The sequence below is a fragment of the Heteronotia binoei genome, chromosome 11, assembly GCF_032191835.1.
Source record: "Heteronotia binoei isolate CCM8104 ecotype False Entrance Well chromosome 11, APGP_CSIRO_Hbin_v1, whole genome shotgun sequence".
In the NCBI taxonomy this organism is placed as follows: Eukaryota; Metazoa; Chordata; class Lepidosauria; order Squamata; family Gekkonidae; genus Heteronotia; species Heteronotia binoei.
In genome coordinates this window covers 22,156,882-22,172,495 of record NC_083233.1, presented here as the reverse complement: position 1 = coordinate 22,172,495, position 15,614 = coordinate 22,156,882, and the positions used below count along the sequence as shown (strand labels likewise).

The 15,614-nt window shown below is 47.6% G+C and overlaps 1 protein-coding gene across 1 annotated transcript in view; it reads right to left on the bottom strand.

Moving 5' to 3' along the window:
- Positions 1–1,952: 1,952 nt before the first annotated feature.
- ZNF185 (zinc finger protein 185 with LIM domain) overlaps positions 1,953–15,614 on the bottom strand; it is a 57,427-nt gene continuing 43,765 nt past the window's right edge. The window contains exons 22-30 of the mRNA XM_060249118.1: positions 14,991–15,251; positions 12,456–12,551; positions 10,638–10,748; positions 9,265–9,267; positions 8,860–8,928; positions 6,971–7,051; positions 4,897–4,999; positions 2,941–3,039; positions 1,953–2,265 (exon numbers count right to left, since the gene is read on the bottom strand). Coding sequence (XP_060105101.1) covers positions 2,941–3,039; positions 4,897–4,999; positions 6,971–7,051; positions 8,860–8,928; positions 9,265–9,267; positions 10,638–10,748; positions 12,456–12,551; positions 14,991–15,251 — 823 coding nt within the window. The 3' untranslated portion in view covers positions 1,953–2,265. The remainder of the gene's footprint in view (positions 2,266–2,940; positions 3,040–4,896; positions 5,000–6,970; positions 7,052–8,859; positions 8,929–9,264; positions 9,268–10,637; positions 10,749–12,455; positions 12,552–14,990; positions 15,252–15,614) is intronic.

Genomic DNA, 15,614 nt, shown 5'->3' with positions numbered 1-15,614 from the left:
GAACTCCCTTTGGAGTTCAGTTATGCTTGTCACAGCCTTGGTCTTGGCTCCACCCCTAATGTCTCCTGGCTGCACCCCCAAAGTCTCCTGGCTCCACCCCCAAAGTCCCCAGATATTTCTTGAATTGGACTTGGCAACCCTATTGCAACTGTTCTGCTAGGGTAAGGTCACTGAGCCTCGTTAGAACAACAGAAGCAAAGCAAAGCTGAGTTAGGTCACACATGCATGGCCAAGACTTGAGGACCTTTGTTTTCTGAGCACTTTATTGCTTGCAATCTGTTAAAAAGAGGGCTGCCAAGCCCCCGGGCAGGGCTTCTCCCCTGACGTCGCCGGCACAATGACATCAACCATGAGTGACGTCATCATGCCGGCGACACCACGCACCTGCTGCTCTATTTGTTTCCGGGAAAACACTATGGTTTTCCCGGACGCTCTAGCATTTGGGAGGGAAAACTCTATAGAGTACCATAGAGTTTTTACCTCCCAAAATGCTAGAGCAGAGGCCACGGGGGACTTGGCAACCCTAGTTAAAATCTGCTGTGTAAAATTATATCAACTGAGACTCAGGACTGTTGAGTTCATAAATGCAAGCAGGATCCAAGCATCGATGGGGGCCATGGGAGAGATAAACGGGCCTGCTTAACTAGGACTTGAAATTGGGGCAGCCAAAACCACAATCCCCCATTTACCATATTGTTGGGTCTACTTATTAAGATGGTGGCGTAGATGGGGATCTCCCAGCATTACAACTAGTTTCCAAGCGACAGAGATCAGTTTCCCTGGAGAAAATGGCAGCTTTGGATGGTGGCCTCTATGGCATTATACCATTGTTGGGTCTACTTATTGAGACAGGAGTGCAGCGGCACCTTAAAGTCCAACAACATGTCTTCCAGCATGAGCTTAGCCAAGTCACAGGTAGAATAAATGTCGATAAATCAAGAATAAACGTCGTTACTTTTTAAGGTGCCATTGGATTCCTGTTTTATTTTGCTGCAGTAGATGAACATGCAGGGGTGGAATTCTAGCAGGGGCTCTTTTGCACCCCTGATGTAGCCAATCCTCCTAAGAGCTTACAAAAAAGAGCCTTGTAAGCTCTTGGAGGACTGGCTACATCAGGGAGTGTGGCCAAATATGCAAAGGAGCTCCTGCTAGGATTCTACCCCTGCTAGCACAGCTAATCTGAGTCTGATTGCATCAATATAGGAATGAAGTTCCCCCCCCCCCATTTTTAGGGTTGCCAGTCTCCAGGTGGTGGGTGGAGACTTCCCAAAATTACAGCTGGTCTCCAGGTTACACAGATCAATCTCCTGGGAGAAAGCGGTGGCTTTGGAGGATGGCCTTTATTGCATTATACCCCACAGAGGTCCCTCCCTTCCCCAAAGCCTGCCCTCCCGGGAATTTCCCAACCCTGAGCTGGCAACCCTGCCCTGCATGATTCTTGGGTATGAATGGATAGGGTGGGGTGGGGCTGGGTACAAGTTGGTACCAGGCCCAGAGGAAGGATGCCGGAGCCCTGCATGCCAGTCACCTCTTGATGCTTTCAATCATCAAGTGACGGACATGCATAGGAACTGCCAGTGCTAAGCAATGCAGAAAACTGCCCAGTGGGGTCCAGTAGGGACGTCAGGGGCCTGGCCTGAGCTCTCCTGCAGACTGGCGTGGTCATATCACTCAAAGCCAGGCTGTGTCAAAGAGATTAAGGAGGAAAGGTCCTAATCTATCTGCTTCAGAGTGCAGTCACCAGCCAAAATGTACTATATATACTGTATAAATATATGATATATCTTTTTCCAATGCAGGGAGAAAAGCAGTTTGGGAGAGTGATTTTGCTGGGGAAATAGCCCAAGGGAATAGAATTAAGCACACAAACCCCATACCGCTGCTGCAGTCTAATTCTGAGTTCCACTGCTGCACTGCTAAAGCAAAATGACAAATGTTCAGGAGGCGTTCCCCAAGGGTTTCTCCCTGCGCCCGGTTTCTCAGAATTGCTGGGCACCCACAGATCTCCCCGAAGGCAAATGATTGGCTCAGCATCTTAGGATTTCAGCAATTTCTTTGGTAAGTGTTCCCGTTCTGTTTGTTTGTGCTAAGATTGGCTCCTATTCCGTAAACTAGTGGGCATGGATCCGTTTCCCTGGGGAAAAGGTGGCAAAAAGATGAATCTTGAGAAGAGAACAAATGCTGGTATGGCCCTGGAAATATCCTGGCTTGTGGTGGGGCTGCGGGGCAGGCTTCTCTCTGGCTGCCTCTTCTGACCAGGAAATCCTAAGAGGAAATGGAAGAAGGAATGGATGAGCTGATCTAAAGATGCACAAGCCAGAAGAACAGTGGATGAGGCATCGCAGACTGCTGGTAATATACTCCAATATGCAGCAGTACATGCAGAATACTACAAAGCCCATCTGCCAGTGCTAGGTTGCAGCCAAGGAAGGGGAAGTGTCATGTCCATTCTAGCAGATGCCACGGAGCAGCAACATAGAAGAGGGACTAATTCCCTTTGGACAGAACAATATGGAGCATCTTAGCTGTTTTGTGCCTTCATCCTGCCATTGTTATATTACTACTCAAAATTCTTAGGCTGCTTTAGAATGTTCAAAGCACTTCATACCTGTTATCTGAGTAATCCATATATTCACACAGTAGGGTAAGCAGGTACTACTATTTGCATACTGCAAAAAGTGAGGCTGAAAACTTGCAAAAACACTTTGCCCCCCCCCCACCCCCCAAAAAAGTTGCAAAAGAGAGCAACTGGCAAATGATACTGTCCATAAGGGAGAGAAATGCTGATGCAGTTAAGATAAGCTGCAGCAAAAAAAAAAAGCTGGTGTGGAAAAGCCCCAGGACTGGGAGATGGATCTTCCAGCATCTCTGGGTTTGGGCTCTAGGCTACTCCAGTGTATTTTGGCCTGCCATGCCAACCCAAGAGGGGATTTCACTTACTTAGAAGAGCTTCTCATAGCACTTGTCACAGTGGATAATGTCACGGTGAATGTAGATTTTGTCTAGCAGGTCTCCCATTGGTTTGTGGCAAATCCCACACTATGGACAGAGACAGAGAGACAGATGCAGTTTAGGCAGAATTAAGACACACTGATGTTCTCCAGCATGCATGGTTGCAACAGTGACCCTCCTCTTGTTGTGTATGAGTGGTTTGGGGAGAAAGGAGCTTCACGAGTGTTGGGGGAGGCGGTAGTGTAGCCATAGAGTATATTCTTGGTGTGATGAATGTTGGATTGGGACCTGGAAGACCCTGTTCAAATCCCCTTTCAGCCATGTCACTGGGTTTCAATGGGCCAGTGACTGTAACTTAACATGCCTCGCCTCACAAGACTATTATGAGGATAAAGGAGAGCAAAGCTACGTAAGCCACCCTGCGCATCTTGGAGGAGGGGACGAATTCTCAGAGAATATCTCTCTTTTTTGTTTTCTCATGCTGCTGGGAGCCTTTTCGTTTCACCCATTTCCCTTTACACATTATTTTCTGCACTAGTTGTATGTCAGATGCAAGCAGCAGGAAAAATTGCAAACACATAGGAAAAGCAACAAGAGGCAAGCAGAAAATTGTGACTAGCTTAAACAAGTCAAACTCCCATTTCTGTACAGACAGACAAAGTTTTAAAACAAAGTTCCTCTGTATCTGAGGAAGGGTGCGTTCCCATGAAAGCTTATACCTTGAACAAAACGTTGCTGCTCTTAAAGGTGCCGCTGGATGCAAACTTTGTTCTGATGCTTCAGACCAAGATGGCTGCCCACCTGAGGTAATCTGCCTTTAAGAGTAACTAACACAGCTTAAAAGGGTTTGTGTGTCTAAATTTATATAAGTTTACATATACGGTAACTCCAGAGAAATAAAACAGAAATCCAGTGGCACCTTAAAGACAAACATTTATTCCAGCGATATTTTTTTGAGTCATTGCTCACTTCATCAGATCCATAGGCTGTGTGCATGCTTAGCAGCTATTTATACTTAGCTTCACTTAGTTATACAAAGTACACTTTGGAGAGCCATTCACTTCTCTTAGTTGTTACCTGGATTGTAGATTCTTCCATTTTAAAAAGAAATCCAAATTTAGTTCTGTACCGAGGAAAGCAATGCTCGGCACATTAAATTATGTACATTTGCATCTGTGCCTTTTTGTCTTCTAATGACTCAAGTGGGAAGAGTGCATAGCTATACTGATTACTGAAACTTCTCCACCTCCACAAACTCTAGAAATCCCACAGAGCATTTCATTGGTTTCTGAGATTTCAACAGCCATTGCTGGTTTCAAATCTTTCTTTACAGTCTTATGGTTTATAGCCGGGATGGCCAAACTTGCATAATGTAAGAGTCACATAGAATAAACATCAGATGTTTGAGAGCCACAAGAGAGGGAGGCAGGCAGGAAGGCAAATAGATGGGAGGAGGGAGGGGGAGGGAGAGATGGAAATAAGCAACTTTAAATGCATTTTCCAAGCCGCCAGCTGGCTTGGCTTGGATAAGTGATTTAAAGAGACTTTAAATGCCTTCACCAAGCTGGCCAGTGGGGGGGGGGTGTGTTTCGAGAGCCACACAATATGTGTGAAAGAGCCACATATGGCTCCCAAGCCACAGTTTGGCCACCCTTGGTCTATAGCATTGCTATTTTTAAAACGAAAGATCAGGTTCTTTGGATGATGTTTGCATGCTTTCAAATTTAGCTTAGCAGTCATACGGATGGAAAGCTATCTTTTTTTTTTTTTAATGGCTACAAAACCACATTCTGTGCACCTGTACCAAGTTCCATTCTTCTAACGGAGATCTTAGGTTTTCCTGCTGGAGAAGGTAAGTCAATATGGTTCCCGACCCTTCTCTTCCCAAATCTGCCTCGCACTATCATTCTGCATGGATGACATTTAGCAAAAGAGGGCCCTTACCCGGAAGCAGAATTCATGGCAGCAGATATTCAGTTTCTCGATTTTTATCTTAGGACAATTACGGATCTCACGGCCGCAATAAGTGCAGATGTCTTCAGAGGGCCTGACGAAAAAGAGAAGGAGAAGGCTATGAGTCAAGGGACTACAAGGAAGTTCTTCATTGTGGTGGCCTCAGCAATAGGGCCAGCTCACCACCCAAGAAATCCAAGCAGTAGCTAAGGGCATTACAACTAGAAGAGGATGCCTGCTGCCAGGTGGGGCTGGCATGGGAGGAGTTGATTGGCATGGCCTATCCCCATCATTGCATCCTGTGCTGTTACCTGGCCTCAAGGTGAGCTCTGGAGTTACTGACAGTGGCAATGGGGCTCATCTTGCTTCTAGCAGAGAAGGAGCAGAGCCTTTACAGCACTGCAGATTATGTTGATCTGGCAAAATATTTCTAGTTTGCTCTGCCCACCTTCCAAGTTTTTTCTGAGAGTCCAAGAGGGCAAGATGCTGGAAGATCCATGACTGGATATACAGTATGGGTATCTCTCTCTTTCTTCCTTTTTTATAAATAGCAGCTGCAGGGAGCCCCCAATACAGTAAGGGGAACGGGAATTGATTCTTTCCTCTATGTGGGTTGTCCCGTCCTCAAACAACCCCCTTAGAGCTGCTGTTTATCTCACTGGAGGAAACATTCAGACAACCTGTTCATTTTGGGGTGAACAGGAGCCAAAAGGGGGCATCTGAGGTCAGGTAAACCCGCAAACAAAAGTCCGTATAGTCAAAGCTATGGTATTCCCAGTAGTGATGTATGGCTGTGAGAGTTGGACCATAAAGAAGGTCGTGTGCAGAAGAAAAGATGCTTTTGAGCTGTGGTGCTGGAGAAGAATCTTGAGAGTCCCTTGGACTGCAAGAAGATCAGTCAGTCCTAAGGGAAATCAACCCAGACTGTTCCCTGGAAGGTCAGATGCTGAAGCTGAAGCTCAAATACTTTGGCCACCAAATGAGAAGGGAGCACTCACTGGAGAAGACCCTGATGCTGGGAAAGACAGAAGGCAAAAGAAGGAGGGGACGGCAAAAGATGAGATGGCTGGACAGCATTACTGATGTAACTAACATGAATTTGAGCAGACTTTGAGCAGCAAAGGAATGGGGATTGAAACCGCTGTTCTCCTGTGCTCCAGATATGACTCCTGGGCTTTTGGTTGCTCTGTGATGAGTTATGTAATTTGTTTTCAGAGGACGCTTAGGCTGAGTATGGATGATGGGGAGGGCAGAGGGAAGCTTCGCCTGAGAGGCTGTGTCAGCATTTGGCAGCCCTAAGCCTCATCGTGGAGGACATAAGAAGCTGCCGGCTGCACACGCCTCATCATCCCCCTCATCATCCCCCTCATCATCCCCCTCATCATCCCTCCAGGCAGGTCAAAGGTAAGTCTTTTATTTCAGTGCAGCAGGAAAGCTTGCTGACTTCATTGTGTCTTCTTGCGTAGGGCCATCAACCCTCCCTGCCTCTGCTTTGCTGCTGCCTTGTTCTTTTATTTTTTAAATTTTATTTTGCAAATTTCTAGTCCGCCCTTTCCCAAGTCGGGCTCAGGGCGGATTACAACATAATAAAATAATTAAATCACACAATAAAACAGTTAAAATTAAACGGTTAAAACCATTCAAATGAAAGAAAATAAGGCAGCAGTGATATGAACATCATTCACAAATTAAAACACAGGATGCGGTCAGTGCAGGAAGGCCGATTAGATGGTGTGAGGACGCCCGCCTGCCTCAGCCAAAAGCCTGGCGGAACAGCTCCGTTTTACAGGCCCTCCGGAATGGCGATAGATCCAGTAAGGCCCATATCTTCTTGGGCTGATTTCATCAGGTTGGGGCCAGGGCCTCTGTCTTTCTTCCTGTGCCCCTCCTCTCATACAAATCTTTTGAACATCTAAGTATAGCAAGGGAAATGCATCTTGCACAGGAAAAGTGAGACAAGAGTAGACATTGTTTAAAAATGTTGTACTTGTTCAGGTTTTGTTATTTGTGAGTTTAGAATTGGTTTCTTCCACCTCAGCTCCCCAGAGTGATAAAGGACTCTTACCTTCTGGGTGCACTGTTTTGTAGGTAGTTACCACTGCTATAGTTTTGTCTCTCCAGTGTAGACAAGTCAACCAGGCTGCGGCTGGAGAAGGGAGATGAGAAGAGTTTTTAAATTTTACTTCATTTATACCCTGTATAAATTTAGAGCCAGTTTGGTGTAGTGGTTAAGTGTGCGGACTCTTATCTGGGAGAACCGGGTTTGATTCCCCACTCCTCCACTTGCACCTGCTGGAATGGCCTTGGGTCAGCCATAGCTCTGGCAGAGTTGTCCTTGAAAGGTCAGCTGCTGTGAGAGCCCTCTCAGCCCCACCCACCTCACAGGGTGTCTGTTGTGGGAGAGGAGGATAAAGGAGATTGTGAGCTGCTCTGAGTCTCTGATTCAGAGAGAAGGGTGGGGTAAAAATCTGCAATTCTTCTTCTTCTTCCCAGCGGAGGCCCAGAGCTGCTTTCATAGTTCTCCTCTGATTTCTCCTCACAACAACCTTGTGAGGTAGGTCAGGCTGAGAGTGTGTGACTCACCAAGGGTCTCCCAGGAAGTTTGCACAACAGAGTGAGGAACCATGCCTGGGTCTCCCAGATCCTAGACTGACACTCTAACCACTGCACATGCCACCTCTCTGATAACTGAAACTCAACAGTTACCAATTATAAACAGTGTCACTGAGAGATACATGGAGATAGACGTTACTGAACTTTCATGACCATCAGATGTGGGACTTCCTTAAAAAGGCCCTTCTCTTACAAAGGGAGATTAGAAAGACACACTGCTGAATTGCAACTGATAATCAATCTCAAGACAATGCATCCTCCTGAACTGAATCAAGACCTAGGTTTCCTGGCTCATTATCAATGCTGATTTCTCTATGCCTACTATCCCTCTGCATATCACACCTAATCCAATCATGTCTGCTATTGTTATTCATCTACTATTGTCATTCAGCATCTGAAATCACTCTAGTCTCCAGTTATAAGGAAAGATAGACTCACATTCTAGCTGTATCTGAATAAGTGAGCAGTGACTCACGAAACTCATACCATGCTACAAATTTTGTGAGTCTTTAAGGCGCTACTGGACACTCGCTCAATTTCTCAGCAGTCCTCAGACTTCAGCAATCCCAAGTTTTACAAATTTTTCATGGACCCCCAAGCCCTCCCCCCATCACCAAGACAGAAAAAGAAGGGAAGGGAGTTTACAACTCCTCTTTTCTTTCTTCTGCCACTGTGCCCCAATGAGCTGGTTGTCCAGATGGTGGGAGAGAGATTGTGTCCTCGAGCACCTTCCGGTCATTTTCATAGTGTGTGCAACAGCATGCCTATAAAGGCCTCTCCTCTCATGAGGTGTAGGGCCCTGACGAGAGGTAAGGCTGTCAGGGTGACTGTCTCATTATCCCAAACACTTCTGCCCAGCCATTGCCACTGTCTGCCACTGCAGCCAGGGGCCAAAGGGCAAGCAAGTTTTCCTTTCCCACCCCTTCCAACAGATCCCCTGGAGTCCCCTCCCAGACCTTCAGTGGTCTGTGGAGCTTAGTTGAAGAAAGGCTGTACTGCCTAATATAGTAATTTTGACCCAATCAAAATGCAGCTGGGACTCATGATTCCACGGCAGCTGCATTCAGCGCCCCTCAGCATCCTCAGTAATTCTGAACCCACTGCTACACCAAATGGCTGACCCGTTCATCATCCAATTAAACACACAGCTTAGCCATCTCAAATGTCCTGCAGAAATGTCAGCCCGTGCGGCTCATTTGGGTATGGCATATGCATTTAATCCAGCTCGTTTCTCCGAAAAGCTCACAGGCACCCTGAAGCAGCACACAAACGCTCCTCAGCTTCATGTACGGATGCAGCTCTCATGAACTGACCCATCCATTCCCCCTTGAGTCCCCTTACCTGTTGTGGCGTGGCGAGGAGGACAGCTCTGTGCTGTTGATGGACTCTTTCACAAAGAGGAAGCTTTTGCTGTGGAAGAGCAGAAACAGTGTCAGAGATGGTTGCATTACAGAAGCTGGTGAATATTCATTAGATGCATGGAATCATTAGAAGGAAGTACTTCTTCACCCAAAGGGTGATTAACACATGGAATTCACTGCCATAGGAGGTGGTGGCAGCTACAAGCATAGCCAGCTTCAAGAGGGGATTGCATAAACATAGGAAGCAGTGGTCCATCAGTGGCTATTAGCCACAGCGTATTGATGGAATTCTCTGGGGCAATGATGCTCTGTATTCTTGGTGCTTGGGGATGGGGGGGGGGGCAACAGTGGGAAGGCTTCTAGTGTCCTGGCCCCACTGATGGACCTCCTGATGGCACTTGGGTTTTTTTGTTTTGGCCATTGTGTGACACAGAGTGTTGGACTGGATGGGCCATTGGCCTGATCCAACATGACTTCTCTTATGTTATGTTCTTAGAAGGACTTCCTGTGGCAAAGTGTATGATAAAACTCTTTAGAAGTCCGAGGGCCAAGCTATACGTGACACCTGGTTGAGGTGATTGTGAGACCCCAGGGGGTTAATTTGGTCATTAAAAGCAGGGAGTAGTGTGGATGAGGGCTGTGCCAGAGAAGGAAGGGGAAGCATTCATTTGTCCATGCTATTCCCTCCCACCAACCAACTAAAACTGCTCCCCCTGTTTAAGCCACAGATACCTGATTCCTTTTTTTGGACATCAAATCACTCCCCTTCTCCAGCGTCATGGCACAGAGGGGAAGTCTCTCCCTTCCCCAGCACTGTGATGTGAACTCCAGAACCCAGGGCCAGTTTCAGGTTTAGGAGGCCACAGAGTCCCCAAGCTCACTACTCGGCACCCCACCTGTATGCCACCTGCCTCTGCCCGCTCCCCAGCTCTCCCACCACCTGCAGTCACAGCTGCCCACACTGCCTGCACTCCCTTTCCCCATTGGTGCCAGGCAGAGGAGACAGCTGGGACTGCCACAGCCACCAGGAACGGTGCACCGCCCACATGCCTTTCTCCAGCGGTGCTTGGCAGCGTATGCAGCTGGGAAACACAGGTGACAAAGTGCACACAGGCAGGCAGGGAAGGGCATGAGCACAGGCATCGGATGATAAAGAAGAAGAACAAGAAGCAGCTGATGATGATGATATTGGATTTATATTCCGCCCTCCACTCAGAGCGGCTCACCATCTCCTTTATCTTCCTCCCCAACAACAGACACCCTGTGAGGTGGGTGGGGCTGAGAGGGCTCTCCTTTCAAGGACAACCTCTGCCAGAGCTCTGGCTGACCCAAGGCCATTCCAGCAGGTGCATGTGGAGGAGTGGGGAATCAAACCCGGTTCTCCTGGATAAGAGTCCGCACACTTAACCACTACACCAAACTGGAGGAGACGTGCAAGTAGGGAGTCAGCAGCAGTGAGCCCTGCTGGAAGTCCTGAGCCCCGGCGGCTGTCCCACTTCAGGGTATGCTGGCACCCGCCCTGCCAGCACCACATATAATCTGGCTACAAGGGAGACTACAAACAACCAGGAGCTACATGCTTGTCACATAGGGGCTTAGCATACAGCAGGCTGCAGCTGGGCGGGCAGACAGTCTCCTGAACTACCACTGCTTAAGCCTAGCATGAATTCTTGGGGCAGCGTGATGACCTGTGTACTGATACGCCTAACCACAGCCTGGAGAAAGAGCCCTTCCCTCCTCCCCTCCTCCGCTCTTCACCCTGTGGTGGGATCCGAGTCGTAGCCAGAAGCCGAGGGACTCCCAAACTGAGAGGAAGCGGTGGGGAAGCTGGAGGCGAACGCAGGTCTGTCCTCTGTCCGTGGCAGATATCTGGCAAGAGAGAGGAGACTGTGTGAACAGGAGTGTCAGGGCCAGCCCTAACTGTCTGGCACCCGAGGCAAGGTTAACTTCTGGCACCCCCTCTGCACTGATAACATTACTGAGTCACATGGGGGCACCCAATTTGGTGCCTCCAGAAGGTCAGCGCCCTAGACGATTGCTTAGTTTGCCTCGTGGCAGAGCTGGCCCTGAGGAGTGTCACAGGCAAACTTTCAGACTAATTGTCATTCTTGCTGCATATCTTTTCTTTATTTCATTTCCTTCAATTTTACCACCCAGTGGGGACCCAAAGTGGCTGACAACATTCCCCCCCTCCTCCACTTTAAACTGTTCTGCCATCTGTACCCCTTCTTCACAGACTATGCAGGGCCCTTTACAGATGCTCTGCAAAGAGGGGTATGCGGCAATGGCAGAGCAATCTAAAGTGACACAGTGGAGATAGGAGCTAAGCTGCATATACAGGAGAATCAGGTTGGTTCCTGCAACCATGAATATCAGCTGCTCTTCTTGCATGATGTATAAGGAGGTCTTCTCCAGAGCTATTCAGAGTGGATAACTCAAAACTCTGGAATTCTCTGCCCAGGGAGATTTTATTTATTTTATTCGATTTTTAGCCCACCCTTCCCGTAGAACAGGCTCAGGGCGGGTTACATCATAAAAACAATCAAGCAGTAAAAACCAATTAAAAACATATAAAATCTAAAATTACAGAGACTAAAATGGCAGTCTGTCCCCTTCTGTTGACATCTTCTGCCAGTGAACAAAGAGCTTTTTTGTTTCATTTCATGTCCCCTCAATGATCTCTCCTTCCTGACCAATCTTTAATTGTTGGTTGTATGTTTTTGTATGTATTTTTGTTAATTGTTTCGATGTGTGTGTATTTGGGGGGGGTTAGTTTTGATGGTTTTAAAACCTTGACTTTGTTATGTATGCTTTAATTTGTTAGCCATCTTGGTGGCCCTTATGAAGGGCAGAAAGGCGGGATATACCAAAGGCGTCAAACTCATTTGATATGCGGGCCGGATCGCACATAAATGCAGGGCCATGCAAGCTGTAAAATGTAATGCCAGGTACCAGAGATGTTTTACCACTGACTGTGACACGTACCCCTCCTCAGCAGAGCTCGGGGCCAAACAAGCCCTCCTTGCCAACTGGGATGGGCAATCCCTGGAGATCTGGAGGGAAACTCTGGGGAAGGCTTGCATTTGGGGAAGCGAGGGACCTCAGCAAGGGGTATAATACCCTAATAGAGGCCCTTCTGGTCCACATTTGGACTAGTTCCCCCCCCCACAGTTGCTTACAAGCTAGAAAAGAGCCCTGGATGGGCTGGTTCCAATCCCAGGCCATACGTTTTGATAAGTCTGGGATACAGATTTTGTAAAATGAATGAATGAAGATAAAGCCACAGGTGACAAAGATACACAGACATGTTATTAACTGCATTTTTATCTCACCCTTCTTCCAAGGGATTCAAGAATGGTTCCAGTGGCTCCCTTCTCCTTTTGCATTGTATTCTAACAACAACCCTGTGAGGTAGGGTAAGTTGCAATAGCATTCTTGGCCCTGCTACTCAGCAAGTGCCATGGCACAGTGGAGATTTGAACTCCACTTTCCCAGATCCTGGCCTGATACTCCAACCACTACACTACGTTGGTAAACCGCCTCTTCATCCAATCTTGTCCACAATCCCATCTTTACCTCCTGTTCTCTGTATCACAGATGTCCTTGTAGAATGGCATTCTGTGACTTCTCAGTGAGTTGGACACCAGGCTGTCTCTAGAAGCAGAGTAGGCTCTGTTGGAAAGAATCAGACGCATGAATAGATCAGTGGGTTAGGAGCAGAACGAGACATCTGACAGCACGTGGAAGGATACTTTAAAAAAAACCCTGGATCTCTTTGAAATATTCCAAGTGAGCTTTCAAAAGGTACATGCCACATTCAAGAACTGCATTCCAGGATGATGAAAATGATGGATCTCAGTCAGTCTATAAAAGGTAAATTGTGTGTGCACCTAGCTGCAATTCAGACGTGGGCCGTGGGGGAAGAGGAGACAGGATTTAGCCCTGCAGTTCCCAGTTTGACTTTGCTCACTGAAGCTGATGAGTTCCCCAAGCCGTTACTAGCATTTTAAGAGGGGAGGGGGGAGAACAGGAATTTTAAAGATCACAACTCCCCCCCCCCCTCTTTAAAATATTCAGAAGTTCAGGGGGCTTGGTTTTGACCAGCAAAACTGAGCAAGCCTTGAAGGGTAAAGTCACCTCTCCTTTTCCCACAGACACACCCCAATCCAAATTGCTGCTATACCTGAGCACCATTTATCTAATGACAAAAGATCAGTGATCTTTGTCACATCTACCAGCACCCTATTTAAAATGTATGAAGAAGGACTGGCTCCAGGGAATGAATTGGCACTGCTAGCTACCTGGGGAGGGCCAGGGACTACCGGAGAGATCAGATCACTCTTCCTTCCCACTGGGAGAAGTACCTGGCAGCAATAGAGGATGCCGAATGCAAAGGGAAGAATCACCCCTTCATCTGTCTCCGTGCCCCTCTATCTATCACAAACTAGGAGTTCAAAGGTCCCTATGATATCACATGAATAGGGTTGCCAAGTCCAATTCAAGAAATATCTGGGGACTTTGGGGGTGGAGCCAGGAGACTTTGGAAGTGGAGCCAGGAGCAAGGTTGCGACGAGCATAATTGAACTCCAAAGGGAGTTCTGGCCATCACATTTAAAGGGACCGCATACCTTTTAAATGCCTTCCCTCCTTTGGAAATAATGAAGGCTAGGAGCACCTTCTTTTGGGGCTCATAGAATTGGACCCCCTGGTCCAATCTTTTTGACACTTGGAGGGCATTTTGGGGAGAGACACTGGGTGCCGTGCTGCAAATTTGGTGCCTCTACCTAAAGAAACAGGCCCCCCCAGAGCCCCAGATATCCACAGATCAATTCTTCATTATACTCTATGGGAAATGGTCTCCATAGGGAATAACGGAGTGCCCAGCAGACATTTCTCTCCCCCCCCCAGCTTTCTGATGACCCTGGAGGGAGAGCCTCCAACCTGGGGGATCCCCTGCCCCCACCTGGGGATTGGCAACCCTATACATGAAACAGGGTGAGGGAATTCCCAGGGCCAGCCCTAGACTGTCTGACACCTTTGGCAAGGTTAATTTCTGGCACACACCCCCTCTCCCCACACTGATAATGTCACTGAGTCACACGGGGGTGCCCAATTTGGCGCACCCAGAAGGCCAGTACCCTAGGCAATCACCTCCTTTGCTTAGCGGCAAGGGCTGGGCCCTGGGAATCCCCCATGTCCTCATGCTGGCAGGAGCAGAGGCTGAACTCTTGAGCGTTCCTCTTAAACACACTGGCCTTTGCGAAGCTCAAAGGGGTGAAAGAAAGTTGCACATCACTTCCTCCAGCATAGCTGCAGGTGAGGATAGTGGGAAAGGAAGCCACAGCCGGGAGTAGAGAAGAGAGCCCTGACTGCAAGGGAAAGTAATCCTTGTGCAGCACATTTATTTATTCAAATACTTCTATCCTGGCAGTGCTAGTAAAAACTCACTGCAGGAATACACTGCATGTGTGAAAACACTGCCAAATCAAAATGACTGCGGATAAAGTTAAGAACATCAGTGAAAGCCCCACAGATCATTGCCAGCCCAACAACAGCAATCAGGCACCAATCAAAAACGTCCTTTTGCCACTGCAGACCCTTCCCCAGCTACTGCCTCCCTTGCTATTGGGTAGGTGCTGTAGGAAAGGGGATTCTGCAAGTCTTACAAGCTCCAGTTCTGCAAGTCTTACAAGCTCGCCCTCATCCGGCATCCCTGTTCAGCTGTCCAAAGCTTCTTTTTACTTTACAGGCTGACCACTTCCTTCCTTCCTGTAGTTTTCTAGACTTTAGCTTCTCCCCATTGAGCCTCTGTGAAACTTTAAACACCTGTAAGCTGCCCTTTCAAAGACAGCTCTGCGAGAGCTATGGGTGACCCAAGGCCATTCCAGCACCTGCAAGTGGAGGAGTGGGGAATCAAACCCAGTTCTCCCAGATAAGAGCCTGTGCACTTAACCACTACACCAAACTGGCTCTCTAAGTAGACCAGATTCGGCTTTTTCTGCCCATGTATGACTTGAAATTCTCAGCTCCAAGTCCCATATACCTTTCCCTCTACTGTCTTTTGAAAATTTCGCACTATATGTTTGCAGGCTCTGATCCCAACCTCTTTACCTTCCGCTACTGAAAGCAGGGTTGTTCAGGTATGGTGTCATCTTATGACTCATCTCCGACATGTTAGTGTTGTACGGCTGGCAGTTCAGACATGATGGCATCCCGCAACTTGTCCTGCCGGTGTAGCTGGTTTGGCGGTTCAGATATGGTGGTGTCCTATGCCCACTCTCCCAGACACTGCGATTGCCAACTAGGTTGTCCAGATTGGATGACATCCTATAAATGTTCCCCGACGAGCCAAAAATAGCCCTTCTGGAAAGGCTAAAAGAAACCCTAGATTGTCACTGTTGTAAGATTTCTTCAAGGGATGTATTTTGCCATAATTAATCACTGGAATAGTTCATTGATAAACGGAGAGTTAATTGATAAGCAGAGAGAGAGTTTCCCTTTTCCCTTGTGATGAAAGTGTCAAAATACCAAAAGCACCAGTGTGCAAATTCTGGAAGTGGTGCAGCAAGAATGAGCATGTATTAATTAGCAGTGGAGGGGAAGGAGATATAATTCTCCAGATGGAAAGCATCTGAATGGAAGACAAACCCCCATCTGCCTGTGCTTCCAGAGACAAAGACAAATAGTTTGCACAACTGCAAACTATTTTAATGATGAGGAGAGACAAGAGCCAAA